Source organism: Histomonas meleagridis (genome assembly GCF_020186115.1).
Source record: "Histomonas meleagridis strain 2922-C6/04-10x chromosome Unknown contig_9, whole genome shotgun sequence".
NCBI classification, from domain to species: domain Eukaryota; phylum Parabasalia; order Tritrichomonadida; family Dientamoebidae; genus Histomonas; species Histomonas meleagridis.
In genome coordinates, this window is record NW_027150923.1 from 610,033 (window position 1) to 635,722 (window position 25,690).

A 25,690-nucleotide genomic window follows, 5' to 3' on the forward strand; every position below is an offset into this window, starting at 1 on the left:
AATTTAATTTCTAATCAAATTATCTTATGGATTACAGGCTGATTTTCATGAAATTTAATTTATCGAAGCTCCGATGTTAATTCATATCTTTAGGAATCAATCTATAATAAGCAATGATATCCCCGTTTGAAATCAAATGTTAGCATTTTATAGTTTTAGAGATATAAATTCGAAATCAAAATCCTCGTGACATTTATCACTTTGGTATACTCACAGATATTTTATCAGGATATGTCCATATCAAAGCTCTCTAACAAATTTTAATATAAATAAATGTCTATCCCTCTGTTATAGTGTAGAGTATGAATTATTGCATTTTTTGAAATTAACGTACAATTCCAGACCGTTTATTTATCCGACATGTATTCGATATAAATAAACGACCGTTTAAAATTTTGAATGCGATTTTAACCGTTTGGAAACAGTTGTATCGTTTGTGAAGAAAATGTCAAGCAAAGCAGAAGATGAAGTAATTAAACAATATTATACACGCATTCAAAAGGCATTAAAATCAAAAGACAAGTCAACAATAAAAACTGGATTTTATGATTTATGTGCATTATTATCTAAAGGATATTCAATTACTGAATTTGATCGATTAATTTCCGAACATGTCGTAAATGACAAAGACAGCATCGAAATCCTATCACAAATGCTTATGGTTTACCTTGTACAAACCAATAAAAGTTCTTATTCCCAAGCAAATAATTTACTTTTTCAATCCTTAAATTCGCCAAAAGAAAGTAGAAGAATCAGAGCGACTAAGACTCTTGGTAGCCTTGCCGATGCAGGCCTTATTGATGTCATCAGTTCCAAATTACTCAATGTTTTGAATGATGAATCATCATATGTCAAAAAAGCAGCAATTGTTAGTCTTGCGCATATGGCCACAGAGAAAGAGGTTCTCAAGCCTGTTCTAGAAAACCATATTAAAACTGCTTTTGCCAATGATGATCAAATATATATCTCAGGTGCCATCTATGCCTGTGACATTCTTAACCTTACATCTCTTATTGCTGATTCTCACGAACGCCTTTGGTCCATCTTATTATCTCTAGATCCATTTACACAAAGTATTGCTCTTAAACATTTAATTAGTACCTCACAACCACAGTATAAACCAATTTTGAAGACACTCCTCCACTCGCCCAATGCCAATGTTGTCATATCCGCCAGTAAATATTTCCAAGATGATCCCGAGCCAATTGTATTACCACTTCTTCGTCTCTTATATTGCCCAGATATCATTTCTTTACATTCATTACAACTCATAGAACAAATCACTCGCACAAATCCGCAATTATTTAAGCCTTATTTAACACATTTTTCTCCACCACAAACATCGTCATCATTTACAACTTTATGTATTAACATATTACGAAATGTTCAAACTGAGTTAAGTTCAGAAATATTATTAAAATGGGCGCTTTATTATAATAATCAACAAGCAGTTCATTGTTTAGGTGAATTCGGTGACAAAGAAAAACTTTTATTATTATTACGGAAATCGAATTTAACTATTTCTGAAATTTCTGCTTTTTATTTGACTAAATTCATCGACAACGAATTACTCGCAAACATAATCGAAATGGGTCCAACGAACTCTTCGATTATTTCGGTGATAACTGATACATGTAAAGATAACATCGATGCCGCAGTGACTATGTTAAATGTAATCATCGACAAGTTCGATGTTATGAATGAAGACACAAAAAATGAAGCCGCGCTGTTGGCAGTAAGAACTTTGGACTGTGATAATGGGAATAAATGCGCAAAAAAAGTTTTGGAATTGTGCGAAATGGATAAATGCGATGGCGTCGCAAGAAGAGCAAACGCTTTGCGCAAAATGATGAAAATCAAAAACGCGGTGTGGCAGACGAGAGAACCGCCGAAACCTGTGGAGGGGGAAGCGCGCATGCCAAAGATGGAATGAAGATTTATTAAATTGGTGAGTAAAAAATTGTTTTTATATGTTATCGAAGTTATACTTAATGCGCTTCAATTAAAAATACTTTTTTGAGAATGACTGAAATCCATTTTTAATTAGTTCTTTTAAATTTATATAAATTTTCTATTGAAAAAAATAATAATTTTATACATGTTGATCATTTCCCAAATAAAAGTTTTTACTAAATGGTACACTGATTTTTTATAATGCTCATTCCATTATGGTTGGAATAGATTCTATTAATGAAAATATCAGTAATATCATTACCCAAAAATAAATTGTCAATAAACACTACAATGAATTACATGTTAGTACTTTCAAAAAATAAAAAATCCCAGATATTTTTCTACATAAAAATTTAGCATTGTGCTCTGATAAGCTCAGGCAAAGAGAGTAAAAAATAGGATAATAAAATCAGCGCAAGCTACGTTAAAATTTATTGATGATGTGTACATAAGATTCATTTCATTTGCTTATAAGAATTCGGTAAAATCTGATTTTTTATTATATTCAAATGATTTCAATGATCTTATTAAAAAGTGCTTTTCTAACATATTCGAATTATTTCCTTTCAGCATCATCATTTCCCATTATTTTCATTGTTTCCTTTTCATTCGCTCCCGTTTCTATGTCCTTTGCCGACACCTCCAGTATTCCCTCCTGGTCAATCTTAAATATCACATTAATTTGCGGATCGCCCAACTCGGCCTTCTTTATGTTACCCAGCAGAAACTCACCCAAAAGTGTATTGTTTTCAGTTTTCTTGTCATCGCCCATGAACACTTTGATTTTCACTTGTTCCTGATAATGTGAAGCAGTGGTAAATATCTCACTTTTTTGTGTAGGGATCCTTGTGTTCTTATGGATCAACACAAACATATTGCCGCCGGACGTTTCGACGCCGATGTCATGTGGTATGACAGATTGGTAACGAATAATGTTTCCTCCATTACGTATTATATCGTGCCCTAATATCGCTGCGCCAATCGCAACAGCTAAGTAGGGGTCTACGCCATGTTTTGGCGATTTTCCGAAATATTCTGACAATATATCTTTCACTCGAGGTATCTTACTAGAGCCGCCTACCAATATTATTTCATCAATGCTTTCCTTGGGCAGTTCGGAATCATGCAAAACACGTTTTACAGGGTCTAAAATTCGATCAAATAAATCTTGATTAATTTTTTCAAACTCTTCTCTAGTGAGCGTGTATTCAAAATCTTTCCCATCACATAAGTTTGGACAAAAAATATTGTATTTCATGTTTTTGGAAAGAGTTATCTTGGCTTGCTCGATCTTTTGTTGAATAGTAAAAACCGAGCGCGGCTTAACAAGAAAGTCAGTTCCGTACTTTGTTCTGCAAATATCTGCAAGGTGTTTCATGATATTATTATCAATATCTTGACCTCCAAGATGTGGGTCACAAGCAGTCGCAATTACATCAAAATTGTTTTTTTCGGTAGAAAGAAGTGATACGTCAAGAGTCCCACCGCCAAAATCAAATACAAGAATTTTCATATTTGTATCTATTTTTGCATTTATACCATAACCAATGGCAGCAGCAGTAGGCTCGTCAACGATACGTAAAACATTAAGACCTGCTAGTTCACCTGCTTTTCGGGTGCTTAAACGCTGATTACAGTCAAAGCCTGCAGGAACAGAAATGATTGCATCCTTTACATCTTGGCCAAGATGATCAACTGCAATAGTTTTCATTTCCTTGAGAATATAGGAGGAAATTTCTTCTGGTGAAAAATGCTTTATTTGATCGTTTATATTAATTTCAATAAGTGGGTCACCTACACCATCTGATACAACCTTGAATGGCCATAATTTCATGCCTTCTTGGATGGATAGATCATTAAATTTTTTTCCAATCATACGCTTGACATCAAAAACAATTCTTTTCAAGTCCACTAATGCTTGGGTTTTAGCTTCTTCACCAACATATACCTCATCATCTGTGAATGTAACAAATGAAGGGGTTGAAAAATTAGAAGAATTATTACTGATAACCCCAACACCGTCAGCTTTAAAAACCGCAACAGAGCTATATGTTGTCCCAAGATCAATACCGAGAACATATTTGTTGTTTTGAGGTATCATTGGATATTTTTGGAGTGTGAAGTCAAAATTGAAACAATGTTCGGTTGGCAAATTTTTCGATTATTATAATCGATTAAAATAAATTCAAAAAATTGGAAATTAAGAACAGCACTTTTGAATAAATATCATATTTCAATCAAAATAGAATTAGGGATAAAAGAAAATCTCTGTCAAAAATTAAATACGATCAAAATTCACTCAAATGCTACTGCTCATATCTCATATCTGCATGGAAAAATGCAGAAAAAAATGGTACCTGTGGGGTTCGAACCCACGCACCTCTCGGTATTGGGGCTTAAATCCAACGCCTTAGACCACTCGGCCAAAGTACCATCTATGACTTTATTAAAAAAGTGGAAATGAAACTTTAATTATCAATCTTAATGAAATTCGTCAATTTTTTTAAACGATTTTGTATTGCTGACTGTGGAAACAATTGTTATTAATATGAAAATTTTATGTGCATAAACGTAGATGAAGTGACTTCTCATTATTTATCATATTGAAAATCAAAATGACTAATAATCAAAGTGATGAATTAAAAGATTGAAGTTGCTTCTTTCCAAATATTTTACCCGTCACAAAAGAAAATTAATTTGTCTTTTTTCATGATATCATGAAATTAAATTTTTTATTGTTTTTTAAATGTTTAAAAAATGGTGATTTCGGTTTCGACCTTCTAAGTTTTTTATATCAAATGATTTTTCATTTTAGTTATTCACATGGTTGTTAAATTTTGAATGTAAAGAACTAAACTTTTGGTTTGGGGTGCCTTTTCAGTTTTCGATGTTTTTGATAACGTTATTTTGTGGGTAAACTTATCAAAAACGTGTAAAAAAAATGAATTTCACGATTTTTGGGCTCACCGCGATTCATATGTCAACATCACCAATGTTTACAAAACCATCTTTAACTATTAAGCGCTGTGAGTTTCATAAATTTTTTAATAATATTTATTTTGGACCAAAAATCGAAGTTATTCAAAGTAAGTTTCAAAAAGGAATTTCATCAGCCATTCATGTTGAAAGTGTTATTTATACAGAACCATATAATTCTACCGGTATTTCACTTGACGAAGTTCAATTTTTATCTGTTCGTTCAAGTAATTCACCCATTGTTTATGCCAACAATCAAGGTAATGTTTATTCATCGATTTCACAATGTATTTTTTATCAATGTTCCACGAACTCAAATTCTCTTGTTGAAATTGTGTCCAGTCCTATAGTTCAAATTAACGGCACATGTTTTTATGAATGTTCATCTGAAACAGTTTCTACTATTTTTATTAATAGTACATCTACACGATCTAATATTATTCAATTTGTTACAACAGTTTCATGTTCATCCAAATTTAGTGTTTATTCGTTTATAGGGACGACATTTAATCTTCGGAACATTAACACGACCAAAGAAGACGGGAACATGCACTGTTATTACTTTTCGAGTCTCAGCAACACGATTTCGTATTCGGACATTAGTTACGATTCATTCAGCGAAAGCATTTTTTTGTATGGTGACTGCGAAAGTAATCACATCATAACATATAATAACATTTACAATGTCACGAGTTCGTATTATATTGTTAGCGATTCGTCTGAAAAGATTGGAATTACGATTACGTTGACATCGCTCATTGACAATTACATCAGCGACGAAACTTTTTTTCTGCATTAGTAACAATACGATTATTACATTTAGCGAAAGTTTAATTAGTGACGAAATTCAGCGACTAAACAGTTCGCGAATTATCATTAACAATTGTAAATTCGAAGACAGCGAAAATATGCGAACGAATTACTTCCTGAACACGATTTACTGCGAAGCGCCGATTGAAGTCATCGACGAAAATGTTCTCTTAAATCGTCTGAGCAACGAAGAAGTTATCCTTTTGATTGTTGTTTGCGTTGCAGTTGTTGCAGAACTTGCGGAAGTGCTTTTGTATCTGTACCGAAAGAGTAACGAAAACGAAAGCGAAGAAGTGAGCGAATACGAAGAAGAGTGCGACGAATACTCCGACTTTTACTATGAAACATTCGATATGAATCCGCTGCAGAACACAGAGTACATCTGAGTGCGAATGCGAATGTGAATGCGAATTATTTGTAAATAAAATGTTTCGTAACTTTCAATTGCGAATTAGTGAAATGTTTTGAATTAATAAATAAATTTAAATTACGTAATCAGCGCATTGTTGAACCATTATAAGAAGTTTATAATGTTATGCCATCGCCAACAAACGACATTTAGAATGTTAAATTTCGGCAAATTATACACTTTAGTAACATATCTTTAAGTTGTTTGATCATGATATAAAATAAAAATAAAAACTTTTTATTTATTATTTCACTAATTAGAGAGCGTTAAGTTCCATTCGCCTGTTTCATTCACAATCGGAACATTCAGTAGTTCTGTTGATATAGTTCCACACAAAGGGCAGTCGCTGCCAATGATTTCGTAAAGTTTCTGACGCTGATTTTCGTCATTCATTGATTGGTTCTCGAGTTCGATGATTTCCAATTTCTTATTCTTGTAAATGGAAATATAATTATTGATTAAACACTTGCGATGAAACACGTGTCCGCATTCGAATTCGAAATATTCGCTTTCGGTAATATTTAAATTACATTCGTTACAGTAAACATTATGATTTTGTTGCTGTTGTTGTTGTTGATAATTATTGTTCAGTTCGAATTGTTCGTTCCAATTCTCGATCTCTGTAAGTAAACTGACGTTTTCTTTGGACTTTTTCGTTAAGTTTTTAATAGTGTCCAAAACATTCTCTAACTCATTAACAATTTCCGTTTTCGATAAATTCTCAGTGTTAAGCGTTTCTTCTTTAGTTTTACTTCGATATAACATTTTATGATAAAATTCTTGAATTTGATTTTCATATTCTTTCGATATTTTAGAATTAATATCTTTCGTGGTTTGATACGCTTCGTAATAAAGTCCAATTTGCGATGAGAAATATGAAGACGTCAAATAAAAATTTGGATTTCTTTAACGCATTAATTAAGATAAATGGTTCTGAAATACTTAAACTATTAATGTTACTTAATTGTTCATAAATATTTGAATCATATTCTTGTGATCCTTGATTATGACTTAAATGAAGTAAAAATTCAAATATCATTTTGTTGTTATGGATTTGAATCGATTGTTGTAAATTATTATAAAGAATTTCATTGTTTAAATATTCACTTAAAAATGGTAAAATTTGTGTTAATGTTTTATAATCAATTAAATTATTCGAAATAAATGGTATAAATGATTTCGGTGATCGAATAGAAATACTTGGAATTAAATAATAATATTCGGAATTTTGATAAACTTGTTCAATAAATTCTGAATAACGCTCTTGATAAATTAATTCTAAAAAAATCGATTTCGTTTTCGGTGTATTAGTAAAAAATTCTTGATTATGAATCGATTCAAATATATTAGAAAACGCACGCATTTTAATTAAATGCATAGCAATATTATAAATATCAATTTCATTAGTAGAAATTAAACTATGAATTTTAAAATTGTCATTTTTGTTTTTATTACTTTGTTCTGATAAATAATATATCTCAAATTCAAATATTAAAAATTGTAATAATATTTGTGATTTAGAATCATGAATTTGTGTAATTAAATTACTTAAAAAATTTATTAACTAAATCCCATTGATTATTATGAATTAATCGAAATAACACTTCACATGGTTGACATTTATCACTCGATTTAACTTCTCGAATATGTTGTTCACGAATAAATTTCGTAGTTAATACTTTAGCTGGTGAACTTTCATTTTCATATGAAATTCGAAAAATATATTGTTGTGATAATACATTAAAATAATCACCTGAATAATCGGGATTCATAGATAATACTTGATAACCAAGAAATGGATAACGAAATGCAAGTTTACCATTATCTAAACAAATGGCTATAATATAATTATTAGATAATAAAATACTATGATAATGCGTTAATAATATTCGTGGTGATGTATCCATTTTACCAACTAAACTCGTAACTTCATCTTCTAATACATTAGAAATCTTTTGTGTAGAAAGTCGAAGAATATTTTTTATGTTCTTCTTTAAAATTAAATAATTCTTTAATAGGAATTATAAATAAATTAAATTCTGTTAACCATGTTAAATGTGTTTCATTACAAACAATATATGATGGAAATTTATGCCCATTTAAATTTTCGTTTTCATTAAATATTTTCGTAATGTTCTTACATTGAATATTTTGTTGCATAATTTCTTGAATTGAAAGATAATATAAATCTAAATAAATAGAAATAATTAAATATGCATTATTATTATAATAAAATATGGATAAACTTGAAATTGGTTCATTTTGTTTTTGAACTTTAAATTGTGTAACTAAATGAAATGAAATATTATATTGTTGTTGTGAAAATTCAATAACATGAATCTCACCATTATTAGTGCCTGCTATAATATAATGTGAATTATTATATGTAATACTTTGAATAGCTGACCAATGAAATGACCGATCTTGTGAAACTGGATGAACTCGTCCATTAGGTGTGACTAAAAATAAATGATATCGTTCAGCTACTACTATAAATAAATTACCTTCTTTAACTGGAATAATGTTTTGAATACGATCTTTAAACTCGTGTGTAAACTCTTGACGTTTAAGTGGATTTTCTGGATTATAACGCCATAATAAAATATTACCATTTAATGATCGTAATGAATATGGACCTTTTTGAACATAATGTGAAATACTTGAAAAATTACTGGTCTTATTAATCTTTTCTAAACGTCGAACTGTAAATGGTGGTGATTTCTCCCCAAAAACCCATCGGCGTTTGGCACTAATATTTTCTTTTTCAATCGTTTCATTGTTAGTAAATGCTGAATCAAATCCAAAATCCATTTTTTTTTGTTACTTTTACTGGCAGTGACCGTTTAATATATTAAGAATACGTTAATAATCATTCTTTGTTTTATTTTGTTTATTTGTTTGAAAATTGTGACTGATGCATTGATCAATGTTATTATTCTTCATTTGACAATTGATATCCATTTGATATTTCAAATAATGTTCATTCATATAAATTTAATATAATTTCGGATTCTGCAATTACGTAATTAAAACCAATATTGAATACATACATCAAATTCTAAATACTATTAAGGAAAATGTATAAATATCAAATGTTATTGTATTTTCATTAATCACGTATAATGTCATGCTTGTATAATGAGAATAATTCAGAATTAACATTTTCTTTTGAAAACAATCAAGTATTCATTTTAATGCATTATTTTCTCTCATGTAAATAAATTACTCGTTAAATTCAAAAGAATTACCGAATTGTTAAAAAATTTCGTTTATTTCATTCTCCTTCTTCCTCTTCTTCCTCTTCATCATCTTCATTTACAAGATCAAGATATTCATCTTTCATGATAGTCGCTCTCCTTATTAACTGTTTTCCTTTGATTGTACTGACTCCGATTGCTTCTGCTTGTTTTGTATCATCTTCTACTTGTTTCAGAATTTTCTTTAAATAGGCGGATCCATCTTTGCTTTCTTGACTGACTTCTTCCCATTTTTCTGTGAGAATTTTAAGAAGTGTTTGAAGTTCTTTTGGAGCATTATCTCGATATTTATCATATCCATGTAATCTATCAAGTGTTTCTTTCATTAGAGTTCTTATCAGACGCATGCTAATCCATCTTCCTAACTCATCTTGTCCCATTAAATAAAATTCTAAACCACCAGGTTTGGGTAATTTCATTTTGATTTCTTCATATTCATTTGGTTTCAAATCTTCAATGTTTCTATATGTCCTTTTTTCTTCATTGACCAACTCATTATATTCCTCTATCATAACATTACATCTACGTTGCAGCTGCTTTGTTTCCACTGCATTGATGTCTCTTGATTTTATTTCTTTTTGGTCTGCTTGAATTTGATCATATAATTTATTTAAAATAGGCAGGGTGTCTTGCATTTTTCACCTCTTCTTGAACTTAGCTTATTTTCTTTTTAATGTTAGCAAACATTGCACTCAGATAATTTGGTGGTTGAATTGAATATTTTTTGAATGCAGCATAAACTTCTACGACTTCCTTACGCAATTGTTCTAATAGTTTAAGGCTCATCCATCTTTCTAATTCCCATGATTTAACCAACGGATAGAAAGCCATGCCTCCAGGTCTTGGTAACTTCTTCGTAAATTCCAATGCTTCATTTTTTGGTAAATCTTTAAGTTCTCTTAATGGTTTGTTGTCTGAGGATCCTCCTTTTTTTGTTTCCCTTTTTATTTATTATAGACTTTTTATTTTAAGAATGAGAAAATATTGCATTCTAAAAAAAGCTTTCGATGATATAATGAAAATGATACTACCACTACATCAATTCAAATTAACTGCAAAGCTTACATCCCATAAATAGAGCTGCTTGTTGTAGTATGTGATTTGGCACAATATAGATATAAATGATATCTTAAATATATATTTTATACCAATATTTATTTGAAACAACAAATTTGTTAGTTAATTTAAAAACATTTATAATTAATACAACTTTTAAATTGGAATCTTCTTCTGTGAACAAAACGCACAAAATTCTTCCAGAGAAATCGAATCCTTACTCAAATGTTTTCGGTCAAATTCATCAATAAAATCTTCGCAAAATCGAGATGCAATATTATCTCCATTTACTGCCATAAAATGTTGTATATCAACTGCGTTAATTGACTTACTACCAATTCCAGCAATCATTTGGAAGTAATAAGCATATCTTTTTCTAGAATTAAGAAAAATTGTATCTCGTTGAATTCCAGCTTCATCAAGAAATCTTTTAAATGTCACAAATTCGCATTCTTTAAATGCATCCTTTGCTGGAAGTCTGAAAATATCAAAAATATGTCTAGCTGTGCTAATTGAAATTTTACCATCTTCATCTTCGTCAAACTCTCTAAAAACAATGGCCATGTCAGACATCCATTCCTCAGGGAGCTTTTCGATTGCAGAATTATAATCAAATATGTTCTTTTTTGGGTTCATTTTCGTAGAGACCGTTAAATATTTTTGCAGCAGCGAATATCGTTTTTAGCCTTATCTTTTAAATAATATGCTCATACAAATGGCTTTCCTTGAATAGTGTTTCCTTGTCTTACAAATGTTTCGTTCTCGAGAAGAGAAACGAGCTTTCCATTATGTTTCGAACTTTTAAAATTTTAAAATAAAATGTTTTCAAGTTTGAAAGCTTTCAAGTTTTAAATGTATTTTTTTTTTTGCTCTGTTAAATTTTTCAACATTTTATATTTATAATTTTTTATTTTTACACAAATTTGACAACCTTAAAGCAACATATAAAGGGCGTAAACTCCAAAAATGTTTTTTCAATCTGGTTTTATTTAAAATTGAAAAAATGCTGTTTTTACTCTTTTAATGTTGACGAAAGCAGGTTATAATTTTTTCAGTTATCACTTCAGAAATAGTTAATTTTTGAATAACAAAAAGACTTCAAGAAATGTCAAGTCTCAAAACATTTTATTATTTGGATAAATTGAATTTTTGATTCTTGTTTTTAATTGGTCTAAATCAATTAATTTTTCCATTTATGATATAAACAATTTATGTGGTTAATTAACAAAAGTTTATTTGTTTATTTATGGTTTTCAAGAAATAGAAACTTATAAAAACATTATTTATAATGATTACGATATTTATTATTTTTGTAAAGTGTGAATTTGAATTAAGTTTAAGTGTAAATACCCAAAATATAAAAGGAAGTGTTGAATTAAGTTGGGAGAAAGAGCCAAACAAAAATTTTTATACAATATCTAAAAAGACATCTGGAAAATGGAGACGAATCAGTACATATACAAAAGACAAACAAATAAAAATTATAAATTTTTATCCATATGATACTAAATCAGTTAATGTTATAAATGTTTCAACTGGAGGTTATTCAATACCAGAATGGAATATGAAAATGAGTTCTGATACAACTTCTAGATTATATGTTGCATCACAAGTTTTCAGGTTATGGTTAGAAGGTGGCGTTTTAGATACGAATGTCCCTCAAAAATTTTCGCCACTTCTTGATGGAAAAGTTCATGTTGAGCAATACAATTTTGATACATTTAATCACCTTACATTAGAAGATCTTAAAGGTTATGATATAATTGTGTTTGGTATGTGGGAATATAATGGATATTTAACACTTGCTGATCATGAAATTAATTCATTAGTTATACCATATATTGAAATGTGTAATGGTGTTCTTCTATGTAATAATGCAATTTCATCAGTTTTTCAAGGAAAAGGGTTTAATTTAATACAAGAAAAGTTTGGATTAAAAGTAGATAGACCAGCAACTTCACAATATAACCAGATAACGCCAAATATTGATGGAATTACTTCAACTTATCCTTATGAAATCCAATTATCAGAAAATTCTTATATTTTTACTCAGCAATGGATTTCAGAAGGAAAAGTTACTGATGGAGATTTATGGTATAAAGCCGACAAAAATGATGAAACTTTTTATTTAGTTACAAAAGATAATACGGCTATAATACAAATGGGATCTTTTGAAATGAATGTTAATGAAATTGAATTAAAAATTTTAGCAAATACATTAACATATCTTATACAAAAAACTACAGATGAAAATTTTATTGATTTAACAGCAGTCGATGCAAATCCACCAGATGTTAAAGTTGATTGTTATTCGAAACCATATCATGTTACTTGGGAAGGTGTTGATAAAGGAACCGAATATACGTATAAAGTAGTTGCACACGATGAAGCTGGTAAAAATATAGCAGAAACAAAAGAAAAAACTATTAACGTTATAACAGATATCAAAGAATATCTTTATATTATCGATTCTGTCGAAAATACCGAAATTACTGAATATTTAAAGAAATATAAAGTAACTACAAAGAAAGAAATTCCTTTAAATAAATTCGATTTTGGAAGATATTTCCACATATGCCCAGTTGATAACGCAGGAAATTTTGGTAAAACTCAAACATGTGCAATACCACCAATTCCAACACAATCACCAAATATTAACGAATCTATATCAAACATTTCAATTAATTCCGAAGGAAAAAAGATATCAAAAGTAACAACAGCAGTTCTTTTTATTGCAATTGCATTGATTGTCTTATGTGCTGTAATTGCATTAATATTTATAATAAGTCATAAGAAAAAAGTGGATATATTAAATAAGTTTGAAAAAGAAGATGTAGCACCATTATTTGATAAAAATGAGAAAGATCCTTTTGAAAATGATAAACAAGAGAATTAATTGAAATGAATAAACATCAAAATCAATAAATATATGAATCTATACAATATTGGAAGATTTGGAAGATGTTACAAAATGATATTTTGATTTTAGCGCTTATTTGTTCTTTGTACTTGACCATTTTCATTAAATTTAGTGGGTTCATTATGACTTTTTTGTATGCAGTACAAAACAAAATTTTAGACATAATACTCATATGAGGAAATGTAATAATTGAGAAAAATATATATTTTGATCAAGGAAAAATTATATTATATGAAAATATTGAGATAATTACAAGAAAAACACAAATTTTATTAATTATAACTATGAAGATGAAAGAGGTTTGGATAATATGTTTTCTAATGATTTCAGTCAAAGCATTTTATAAAATTTATAAAAAAAACTTGATGAATTCGTAGAGTATATAATTTTTTTATTATATTTGAATTCGAATGAACATTTTTGTTGTGTATTTGGAGAATACTTATTATTAATCAATGTGTGAGAAATTTTAAATTTTTTTAAAATTTACATCATATAGAAGCTTTACCTTCAACATTTTTCTTTAAAAAAGATATTATTGATGAAAATCCATATTTTTAATGCTTAGTCTCTTGCAATGACATATGTGCAAATATTTGCCGAGTGAAAAACAATTGATATTTGCTTTAAAGGCAAAATGACATATTTATATTTAGAAAAATTAAACAATATTTATAATATTCATCATTGAAAAAATATAGTTACATTAAAATGATCAAATTATTAAGAATTTACATTTATTTTTGTCTTTACAGTGATCTAAATATTCAGTTACAAATTCAAGCGGTAATGTAAAAAAGAATTTTTATATCACTCACTGGAGCATGTTGTGAAATGGGTTTACCAATCACGCACAAAAATTTTTCGACAGATTTTCTTATAATTCTATATTTATATTGCAGATTCATAAAAAAAAGCATAGAGCGATTCATTTCCACTGCTGGACGACCAGGAAATTTTGATTATACTTTAAATATTGACCGCTTACCCCAATTATGTTCTTAAATATGTATTATGTAATTGCAGAATCCGAAATTATATTAAATTTATATTAATGTACATTATTTGAAATATCAAATGGATATCAATTGTCAAATGAAGAATAATAACATTGATCAATGCATCAGTCACAATTTTCAAACAAATAAACAAAATAAAACAAAGAATGATTATTAACGTATTCTTAATATATTAAACGGTCACTGCCAGTAAAAGTAACAAAAAAAAATGGATTTTGGATTTGATTCAGCATTTACTAACAATGAAACGATTGAAAAAGAAAATATTAGTGCCAAACGCCGATGGGTTTTTGGGGAGAAATCACCACCATTTACAGTTCGACGTTTAGAAAAAGATTAATAAGACCAGTAATTTTTCAAGTATTTCACATTATGTTCAAAAAGGTCCATATTCATTACGATCATTAAATGGTAATATTTTATTATGGCGTTATAATCCAGAAAATCCACTTAAACGTCAAGAGTTTACACACGAGTTTAAAGATCGTATTCAAAACATTATTCCAGTTAAAGAAGGTAATTTATTTATAGTAGTAGCTGAACGATATCATTTATTTTTTAGTCACACCTAATGGACGAGTTCATCCAGTTTCACAAGATCGGTCATTTCATTGGTCAGCTATTCAAAGTATTACATATAATAATTCACATTATATTATAGCAGGCACTAATAATGGTGAGATTCATGTTATTGAATTTTCACAACAACAATATAATATTTCATTTCATTTAGTTACACAATTTAAAGTTCAAAAACAAAATGAACCAATTTCAAGTTTATCCATATTTTATTATAATAATAATGCATATTTAATTATTTCTATTTATTTAGATTTATATTATCTTTCAATTCAAGAAATTATGCAACAAAATATTCAATGTAAGAACATTACGAAAATATTTAATGAAAACGAAAATTTAAATGGGCATAAATTTCCATCATATATTGTTTGTAATGAAACACATTTAACATGGTTAACAGAATTTAATTTATTTATAATTCCTATTAAAGAATTATTTAATTTTAAAGAAGAACATAAAAATATTCTTCGACTTTCTACACAAAAGATTTCTAATGTATTAGAAGATGAAGTTACGAGTTTAGTTGGTAAAATGGATACATCACCACGAATATTATTAACGCATTATCATAGTATTTTATTATCTAATAATTATATTATAGCCATTTGTTTAGATAATGGTAAACTTGCATTTCGTTATCCATTTCTTGGTTATCAAGTATTATCTATGAATCCCGATTATTCAGGTGATTATTTTAATGTATTATCACAACAATATATTTTTTCGAATTTCATATGAAAATGAAAGTTCACCAGCTAAAGTATTAACTACGAAATTTATTCGTGAACAACATATTCGAGAAGTTAAATCGAGTGATAAATGTCAACCATGTGAAGTGTTATTTCGATTAATTCATAATAATCAATGGGATTTAGTTAATAAATTTTTAAGTAATTTAATTACACAAATTCGCGATTCTAAATCACAAATATTATTACAATTTTTAATATTTGAATTTGAGATATATTATTTATCAGAACAAAGTAATAAAAACAAAAATGACAATTTTAAAATTCATAGTTTAATTTCTACTAATGAAATTGATATTTATAATATTGCTATGCATTTAATTAAAATGCGTGCGTTTTCTAATATATTTGAATCGATTCATAATCAAGAATTTTTTACTAATACACCGAAAACGAAATCGATTTTTTTAGAATTAATTTATCAAGAGCGTTATTCAGAATTTATTGAACAAGTTTATCAAAATTCCGAATATTATTATTTAATTCCAAGTATTTCTATTCGATCACCGAAATCATTTATACCATTTATTTCGAATAATTTAATTGATTATAAAACATTAACACAAATTTTACCATTTTTAAGTGAATATTTAAACAATGAAATTCTTTATAATAATTTACAACAATCGATTCAAATCCATAACAACAAAATGATATTTGAATTTTTACTTCATTTAAGTCATAATCAAGGATCACAAGAATATGATTCAAATATTTATGAACAATTAAGTAACATTAATAGTTTAAGTATTTCAGAACCATTTATCTTAATTAATGCGTTAAAGAAATCCAAATTTTATTTGACGTCTTCATATTTCTCATCGCAAATTGGACTTTATTACGAAGCGTATCAAACCACGAAAGATATTAATTCTAAAATATCGAAAGAATATGAAAATCAAATTCAAGAATTTTATCATAAAATGTTATATCGAAGTAAAACTAAAGAAGAAACGCTTAACACTGAGAATTTATCGAAAACGGAAATTGTTAATGAGTTAGAGAATGTTTTGGACACTATTAAAAACTTAACGAAAAAGTCCAAAGAAAACGTCAGTTTACTTACAGAGATCGAGAATTGGAACGAACAATTCGAACTGAACAATAATTATCAACAACAACAACAGCAACAAAATCATAATGTTTACTGTAACGAATGTAATTTAAATATTACCGAAAGCGAATATTTCGAATTCGAAATTTTATATCATGATCAAACAACTTAAAGATATGTTACTAAAGTGTATAATTTGCCGAAATTTAACATTCTAAATGTCGTTTGTTGGCGATGGCATAACATTATAAACTTCTTATAATGGTTCAACAATGCGCTGATTACGTAAATTAAATTTATTTATTAATTCCAAACATTTCACTTATTTGCACGTTATCTGTGCATCGCGTCGCACATTTCTTAAGTTGTTTCGCTGCTGCGCTGATTACGTAAATTAAATTTATTTATTAATTCCAAACATTTCACTTATTTGCACGTTATCTGTGCATCGCGTCGCACACTTCTTAAGTTGTTTCGCTGCTGCGCTGATTACGTAAATTAAATTTATTTATTAATTCCAAACATTTCACTTATTTGCACGTTATCTGTGCATCGCGTCGCACATTTCTTAAGTTGTTTCGCTGCTGCGCTGATTACGTAAATTAAATTTATTTATTAATTCCAAACATTTCACTTATTTGCACGTTATCTGTGCATCGCGTCGCACATTTCTTAAGTTGTTTCGCTGCTGCGCTGATTACGTAAATTAAATTTATTTATTAATTCCAAACATTTCACTTATTTGCACGTTATCTGTGCATCGCGTCGCACATTTCTTAAGTTGTTTCGCTGCTGCGCTGATTACGTAAATTAAATTTATTTATTAATTCCAAACATTTCACTTATTTGCACGTTATCTGTGCATCGCGTCGCACACTTCTTAAGTTGTTTCGCTGCTGCGCTGATTACGTAAATTAAATTTATTTATTAATTCCAAACATTTCACTTATTTGCACGTTATCTGTGCATCGCGTCGCACATTTCTTAAGTTGTTTCGCTGCTGCGCTGATTACGTAAATTAAATTTATTTATTAATTCCAAACATTTCACTTATTTGCACGTTATCTGTGCATCGCGTCGCACATTTCTTAAGTTGTTTCGCTGCTGCGCTGATTACGTAAATTAAATTTATTTATTAATTCCAAACATTTCACTTATTTGCACGTTATCTGTGCATCGCGTCGCACATTTCTTAAGTTGTTTCGCTGCTGCGCTGATTACGTAAATTAAATTTATTTATTAATTCCAAACATTTCACTTATTTGCACGTTATCTGTGCATCGCGTCGCACATTTCTTAAGTTGTTTCGCTGCTGCGCTGATTACGTAAATTAAATTTATTTATTAATTCCAAACATTTCACTTATTTGCACGTTATCTGTGCATCGCGTCGCACATTTCTTAAGTTGTTTCGCTGCTGCGCTGATTACGTAAATTAAATTTATTTATTAATTCCAAACATTTCACTTATTTGCACGTTATCTGTGCATCGCGTCGCACATTTCTTAAGTTGTTTCGCTGCTGCGCTGATTACGTAAATTAAATTTATTTATTAATTCCAAACATTTCACTTATTTGCACGTTATCTGTGCATCGCGTCGCACATTTCTTAAGTTGTTTCGCTGCTGCGCTGATTACGTAAATTAAATTTATTTATTAATTCCAAACATTTCACTTATTTGCACGTTATCTGTGCATCGCGTCGCACATTTCTTAAGTTGTTTCGCTGCTGCGCTGATTACGTAAATTAAATTTATTTATTAATTCCAAACATTTCACTTATTTGCACGTTATCTGTGCATCGCGTCGCACATTTCTTAAGTTGTTTCGCTGCTGCGCTGATTACGTAAATTAAATTTATTTATTAATTCCAAACATTTCACTTATTTGCACGTTATCTGTGCATCGCGTCGCACATTTCTTAAGTTGTTTCGCTGCTGCGCTGATTACGTAAATTAAATTTATTTATTAATTCCAAACATTTCACTTATTTGCACGTTATCTGTGCATCGCGTCGCACATTTCTTAAGTTGTTTCGCTGCTGCGCTGATTACGTAAATTAAATTTATTTATTAATTCCAAACATTTCACTAATTCGCAATTGAAAGTTACGAAACATTTTATTTACAAATAATTCGCATTCACATTCGCATTCGCACTCAGATGTACTCTGTGTTCTGCAGCGGATTCATATCGAATGTTTCATAGTAAAAGTCGGAGTATTCGTCGCACTCTTCTTCGTATTCGCTCACTTCTTCGCTTTCGTTTTCGTTGCTCTTTCGGTACAGATACAAAAGCACTTCCGCAAGTTCTGCAACAACTGCAACGCAAACAACAATCAAAAGGATAACTTCTTCGTTGCTCAGACGATTTAAGAGAACATTTTCGTCGATGACTTCAATCGGCGCTTCGCAGTAAATCGTGTTCAGGAAGTAATTCGTTCGCATATTTTCGCTGTCTTCGAATTTACAATTGTTAATGATAATTCGCGAACTGTTTAGTCGCTGAATTTCGTCACTAATTAAACTTTCGCTAAATGTAATAATCGTATTGTTACTAATGCAGAAAAAAGTTTCGTCGCTGATGTAATTGTCAATGAGCGATGTCAACGTAATCGTAATTCCAATCTTTTCAGACGAATCGCTAACAATATAATACGAACTCGTGACATTGTAAATGTTATTATATGTTATGATGTGATTACTTTCGCAGTCACCATACAAAAAAAAGCTTTCGCTGAATGAATCGTAACTAATGTCCGAATACGAAATCGTGTTGCTGAGACTCGAAAAAGTAATAACAGTGCATGTTCCCGTCTTCTTTGGTCGTGTTAATGTTCCGAAGATTAAATGTCGTCCCTATAAACGAATAAACACTAAATTTGGATGAACATGAAACTGTTGTAACAAATTGAATAATATTAGATCGTGTAGATGTACTATTAATAAAAATAGTAGAAACTGTTTCAGATGAACATTCATAAAAACATGTGCCGTTAATTTGAACTATAGGACTGGACACAATTTCAACAAGAGAATTTGAGTTCGTGGAACATTGATAAAAAATACATTGTGAAATCGATGAATAAACATTACCTTGATTGTTGGCATAAACAATGGGTGAATTACTTGAACGAACAGATAAAAATTGAACTTCGTCAAGTGAAATACCGGTAGAATTATATGGTTCTGTATAAATAACACTTTCAACATGAATGGCTGATGAAATTCCTTTTTGAAACTTACTTTGAATAACTTCGATTTTTGGTCCAAAATAAATATTATTAAAAAATTTATGAAACTCACAGCGCTTAATAGTTAAAGATGGTTTTGTAAACATTGGTGATGTTGACATATGAATCGCGGTGAGCCCAAAAATCGTGAAATTCATTTTTTTTACACGTTTTTGATAAGTTTACTTAACCGGAGTTTGACACACAGAGAAATTGAATGAATTATGCGTTATTTTTTGAGAATAACGAGAACGTTTATTGTGTAAAAAAGTGAAAATCCAATGAAAATATTTTAGTTGAAACTTAGCAACATGGCTTCTTTTTATCCGGGTTTTCGTTTTCGTTTCCGCCGATATCAACCGCATCCTTTTTAACATCAATTGATTGAACACGGTCAGCAATATCTTCAAATAACTCGTCAATATTTTGGCCGTTTTTGGCTGATGTTTCAAAGTAAAATGCCTTGATTTTTTCGGCTTTAGTGCTTGCTTCTTCGTTTGTGACTTTTCTTTCGTCAGCAAGATCAGATTTGTTTCCGACAAGGTAAATTAATGGGAGGACTTCGAAGTGCGATCGAACTTCATCATACCATTCGAAGGCAGCATCTAAAGATTCAGGCTCAGTTAATGAAAAAACAATAATTGCTGCTTGTGAACCTTGATAGTACATTGGAGCAAGTGACCTAAACCTTTCTTGACCTGCTGTATCCCAAATACGAAGGGTAACACGAGCTTGTTCGGTTTGAATAGTTTTTGCGAAAAATGATGCACCTACTGTTGAAGCTTGCTCAGAATCGAACAAATCGGATGTAGCGCGGGTTACAAGGCATGTTTTCCCTACATTTGTTGCACCAAGAAGAACAACTTTGGCTTCGATTGATGTCATTACTAGAAATAAAACGGTTTTATTCAAAAATCAATAGCCAAAATGTTTCTGTAGCATCAGCGTTCAATGGTTTATGCAGTGGTTGTCAATTGGCTCAACAGTAAAATACGTTAAAAAACGTTTTTATGCTTTACAAAAAACTTAAAATCTAATAGGAAAAAGAATAAAAACATCTTAAGAAGCCAAATATGCAAGTGTCATCTTCTTTGATTCGTCAAGTTACGGATCTAAATTGTATATTTGGGGCTGATACTGCTTTTTTTGCTCAAAAAGTAAAATCAATTTATATGAACACAAATATATCAGATTGTGCAATTGTTGGAACTCTTTATCATTTAAACATTTTCAAAAATAGTCCATTTTCTCCTTTTAAAAAATCTATTAAGTTAATTCTTCAATTAAGATGGGACGAAATAAATTCAATAAAATCAGATGACCCAAATTCATTTCAACTTCAGGCTAGTAATGGACGTAATGTTGTGTTTAAAGATCCCCATTCTGTTGAAATTCTAGTATTACTTGCTCATCACATCAAATCTATTATTCCTCGATCAGAACTTCCCACTTTTGACTTCGAAAAATCATATCTTGATGGCTATCGAGTTCCGAAAGATGCCATGCTTAAACGAATCAAATTCAATGGTTATATATCATCTCGAAAAGTTCCACAAAAACTTATTACTAAGATTACAAAACTTATCCAAGGCGTTTCTTCTGCGAAGCATTACATCAACTTCCGATATTTTATTGAATATTTTGAATACACAGATATGATTTTAGATGCTCTTTGTTTTCTCCCAAGCATTAATCGTATCATAATTCCACATGCTAATGATGACAGAGAATATTGGGGCTATCTTATTGACTTTCTTTCTATCAATCAAACGATATCTACACTCGAAACTTACGAAGCCATTACTCCAAAATTTAAAACTTTTATTAACGCTCTTTATGAACTTAAATCGTCTAAACTCCGAAACATTGGCTTTTATGAAAATACTTTTAATGAAGATTTTGTTTTCTCAATTTCACATACAATCGAAAAAGGTGTTTTCCAAAGCCTCGCAATATCTAATGGCCTCACTCTTAAGGGGTATCAAACATTACATTCTTTAATGTGTTCGAATAATGGATTCCAATCATTACATACACTTTCACTATGTGGTTGTAAATTCATACAAATCCCTGAAATTTTAGATTCTTTGCCTGACTTACAGACATTAATTGCAGAGAATTGTTCAATTGATCTAACAAAAGTGTTTGAATATTTCACAAATGATCCTAATCAATCTCTTGTTGAGCTTAGATTGTCCGGGAATAGATTTATTTCTACATTAAATGATGATATAATCTTGCCAAAAAATTTAGCCGCACTTCATATGGACAACGTTGAATTCATTGCTGGAGTAATGGAAAAAATACTCAAAGCAATTGCAAGCAGCTATGGAAAAACATCTTTCTTTACATTGTCTATGTCGAAAGCACATCAAACTGCACTTCAATGGGATAAATTCTATTCGTTCATTTCGGACTTCGTTTGTAATCCATTGAAAAAGTTCTTTTTTGACAAAAATCCGTTACAAGAACCGTTTTGTGAATTTATTCGGAATTCCACAACAATTCAAATCTTATCATTACATGGTTGTTTAGATCAAAACACTACATTCATTCGGAATTTAAGTAATGCTTTTGCAGCAAATTCATCGATTGAAGAACTATGTATTTCAGGAGATTTAAATCATTTTTTATCAACATCATTAAATCCTATACTTGAAAAACTTTCACAAAACAAATCAATTAAGTTATTAGATATCACAAAAAACCATGCAGGGAATTCTTTATGCACATCTTTACTTACAATGCTAAAAACAAATAAAACACTTTCTGAGGTTTACATGGACGAAAATGATATTCACCCACAGACACTTAAACAGTTCTTAATAAATATGAAAGAACAAGGTAGTTACGCCAAAATCCATATCCCAAGGATTGATATGCATAATAGTAATGTCGATAAAAATCTGGCATTAGAAATTCAAGGATTGATAAAAATTCTTGAAAATAAAATGATTTCTAAGTTGGATAACTTAAGTTCTATGGCTGTGTTCGATCCACAAAACACTCAAATAAATTCGGAAAAAATTGATTCGATTGAACAACAAGAAATTGTGGATTCGTTCGGATCAGGTAGTTCACCAAATCAAATAATGTTTCAATCTGATGATTCATATTTCCCATATAAAGCAGAAATGATAATGGGAATTCCAAATGAGATGAAAGGATTGATACAAAAGGTCAATGAAGAATATATATCTGATCGTCAATGGGAAATAGTATATGGTGTTGTACCAGAAATGCCTTCTGACATAGATTATTCCAGATTAGAAGAAGAAACTTCAAGTCATAAATTGATACAAGAATTGTTAGATAAGAGTACACTGTTGTCTAATTGAGAAAAAAAAATTGTTTTGAAGAAATCTTGTAAGTTTGTTTAAATAAAAAATGTTTTGATGTTTCATATCACATTTCATTTATGGCCGATTTGGGCCAATTCGCACCAGAAAAAGCAGTAAAGGATGGCCGCTTTGATCCAAATCATCCATATGTTTCGAGAGTTTTTGCAAATGTGAATTTAGATCTTGGTCCATCTCATTACGATTTTAAAATATGGAATCCTCAATTTGGGGATATTTCAAGATACAAACTATGCAAATGGGTTGGCTCAGGTAGATATTCAGATGTTTTTATTTCACTTCAAGATGACACAAAAAAATGTGCCATCAAATTATTAAAACCAGTAAATCCAGATCGTGTACGACGAGAACTTAAAATATTACATGAAGTACAAGGAAACAAAAATATATTAGAATTATGGGATATAATCATTGATGGTAAATATGGTATTCCAGGAATGGTCACCGAAGCCGTTGATAATTCTGATTGGAGAGATTTATTTAGCAAATTCTCTCTTGAGGACATTAAGTTCTACATATATTCAATAGTTAAAGCACTAGCGCACGCTCACAGCGTTGGTGTTATGCACCGTGATGTAAAACCGCTGAATGTGTTATGTGATATGAAAACGAGGACCGTTAAGTTGGCAGATTGGGGACTTGCTGAATTCTATCATCCATTACATAAATATAGTTACCATGTAGGCACAGTTTATTATAAAGCGCCTGAAGTATGCTTAGGATATCCTTTATATGATTATTCAATTGATATGTGGGCAGTCGGAGTCTCATTATTAGAAGCACTTTCAGGTCGCATCCATGTGTTTGAAGAAAGTTCAAACGATGTATTCGATTCAATCGCAAATATTTTGGGCGGAAAAGAAATTTTGGATTGGGGAGCAAAATATAACGTGAAAATTAGCATGAGAAAAGTCGACAGAATATCTTCGATGAAGAAGGTTCCATTCGAATCATTGTTCCCGAAGAGCAGAAAAGAGTTTATGGATCCCGACGGAATGGATTTGGTGTATAAGCTTCTCGTAGCAGATCACAAGAAGAGATTGACTGCAGAAGAAACTTTGGCGCATCCATTCTTCGACTCTGTTAGAGATATGTGACTATGTTATATGATAAAATATTGTATTTGTTTTGTAAATAAATATCGTTATTTCGTCTTTTATTTATTTATTAAAGTGTATCCATTTCCAAGTGCAAAATGTTCATAGGTTATAAATGAAACAAATTCGCAAGATGAGTCAATTGTTTTATCATTATCAAACTTGATCAATGCTTATAAAAAAAAAAAGATGGAAACTTTAAAAAAGATTTGGTAATAGCTCGTTTTTTGATAAGGTTGAATATAGTAATAAGAGACAGACTCTGTGGAATGGTGTTATTTTTATAATAAAAAATATTTTTTTATTCAAAATCAATGCATTTAGTATTTGTACTTCTCTCAAATGCATTCATTATAATGGAGAAATTTCACCTGAATTGCGAAATTATGCATTTGATGATGTAAATTTTACATTAGTTAAGACATTAGCAACATATCAAAATGAAACATTTGGAAATATGACTATAACCAAAGGAACTACACCCGAAAAATGTCTTTAATTAACACACACATTTACTGATTCTAATGCATTTTCTAAATCTATCACCTTCACACATAGCAATTCATTTACTAAATCAAAAAGTAATCTGGGTTCAAATACTTATGATGACACATTTTTGAATAGTTTTGCATATATTAAATCGTATATGTTAACTTATTCTTTATCATTTATGCAAACATTATCACTTTGCAATTATTAGGTCATATTAGATTACATTTTTTGAATCTGAAAGCAAGTATATTTATTTTGATAACATGCATTTTAGTTATGTAATTATTTTTACTTATTATTCAAATTTTTCCTGTATTTCTTATATAGAATAAAGAAAAAATAAACCTTGATAATAATAATACACTCATTATCATTATATAATAACTATTGTAATAGTATTTATGGTGTTTAAAAGGAAATTAATTGTTATAATTAAATTTCATGATAATATGCGAAAACAAAATGAATCAGAAACTGAAAGTTTGTGATGAAAGTAATATAAATGAAACAGAATATATTTTTTCAATAGGAATTAATTATTCAAATATTGAATAAGAAACATTCACAGACTATTTTAAAGAAGACAAATTTATAAGTCAGACATAAATAAACATGTGTTAAAAAAATAAATTATTTTATTTAATATATTAAATCAATAAAAGATAAAGAACTTTAAAAAACAAAAACAAGATGATGCTTATCATTGCTTCTTTTTTTGATTTTAAG

The 25,690-nt window shown here is 29.6% G+C and overlaps 9 protein-coding genes across 9 annotated transcripts; 5 read left to right on the forward strand and 4 right to left on the reverse strand.

Moving 5' to 3' along the window:
- Window positions 1-445: 445 nt before the first annotated feature.
- GO595_009404 (Adaptin N terminal region family protein) lies at window positions 446-1,933 on the forward strand (the record flags this gene model as incomplete). Its single annotated transcript, XM_067923086.1, has 1 exon — window positions 446-1,933. One exon carries the CDS (start codon window positions 446-448, stop codon window positions 1,931-1,933), a length of 1,488 nt encoding a protein of 495 aa, XP_067770406.1.
- A 576-nt stretch (window positions 1,934-2,509) lies between these two features.
- GO595_009405 (molecular chaperone Hsp70) lies at window positions 2,510-4,054 on the reverse strand (the record flags this gene model as incomplete). Its single annotated transcript, XM_067923087.1, has 1 exon — window positions 2,510-4,054. The coding sequence occupies one exon, from the start codon at window positions 4,052-4,054 to the stop codon at window positions 2,510-2,512; it is 1,545 nt and encodes a 514-aa protein (XP_067770407.1).
- A 1,783-nt stretch (window positions 4,055-5,837) lies between these two features.
- On the forward strand, window positions 5,838-6,125 carry GO595_009406 (uncharacterized protein; the record flags this gene model as incomplete). Its single annotated transcript, XM_067923088.1, has 1 exon — window positions 5,838-6,125. The coding sequence occupies one exon, from the start codon at window positions 5,838-5,840 to the stop codon at window positions 6,123-6,125; it is 288 nt and encodes a 95-aa protein (XP_067770408.1).
- A 3,297-nt stretch (window positions 6,126-9,422) lies between these two features.
- On the reverse strand, window positions 9,423-10,040 carry GO595_009407 (uncharacterized protein; the record flags this gene model as incomplete). The annotated part of the gene is made up of 1 exon (XM_067923089.1): window positions 9,423-10,040. One exon carries the CDS (start codon window positions 10,038-10,040, stop codon window positions 9,423-9,425), a length of 618 nt encoding a protein of 205 aa, XP_067770409.1.
- A 1,985-nt stretch (window positions 10,041-12,025) lies between these two features.
- Window positions 12,026-13,357, forward strand: GO595_009408 (bacterial Ig-like domain protein; the record flags this gene model as incomplete). Its single annotated transcript, XM_067923091.1, has 1 exon — window positions 12,026-13,357. One exon carries the CDS (start codon window positions 12,026-12,028, stop codon window positions 13,355-13,357), a length of 1,332 nt encoding a protein of 443 aa, XP_067770410.1.
- Window positions 13,358-18,943: 5,586 nt separating this feature from the next.
- On the reverse strand, window positions 18,944-19,231 carry GO595_009409 (uncharacterized protein; the record flags this gene model as incomplete). Its single annotated transcript, XM_067923092.1, has 1 exon — window positions 18,944-19,231. One exon carries the CDS (start codon window positions 19,229-19,231, stop codon window positions 18,944-18,946), a length of 288 nt encoding a protein of 95 aa, XP_067770411.1.
- A 1,088-nt stretch (window positions 19,232-20,319) lies between these two features.
- Window positions 20,320-20,901, reverse strand: GO595_009410 (ras-related protein Rab-22A; the record flags this gene model as incomplete). The annotated part of the gene is made up of 1 exon (XM_067923093.1): window positions 20,320-20,901. The coding sequence occupies one exon, from the start codon at window positions 20,899-20,901 to the stop codon at window positions 20,320-20,322; it is 582 nt and encodes a 193-aa protein (XP_067770412.1).
- A 188-nt stretch (window positions 20,902-21,089) lies between these two features.
- On the forward strand, window positions 21,090-23,354 carry GO595_009411 (Leucine Rich Repeat family protein; the record flags this gene model as incomplete). Its single annotated transcript, XM_067923094.1, has 1 exon — window positions 21,090-23,354. One exon carries the CDS (start codon window positions 21,090-21,092, stop codon window positions 23,352-23,354), a length of 2,265 nt encoding a protein of 754 aa, XP_067770413.1.
- Window positions 23,355-23,434: 80 nt separating this feature from the next.
- On the forward strand, window positions 23,435-24,472 carry GO595_009412 (CMGC family protein kinase; the record flags this gene model as incomplete). The annotated part of the gene is made up of 1 exon (XM_067923095.1): window positions 23,435-24,472. One exon carries the CDS (start codon window positions 23,435-23,437, stop codon window positions 24,470-24,472), a length of 1,038 nt encoding a protein of 345 aa, XP_067770414.1.
- Window positions 24,473-25,690: the final 1,218 nt, after the last annotated feature.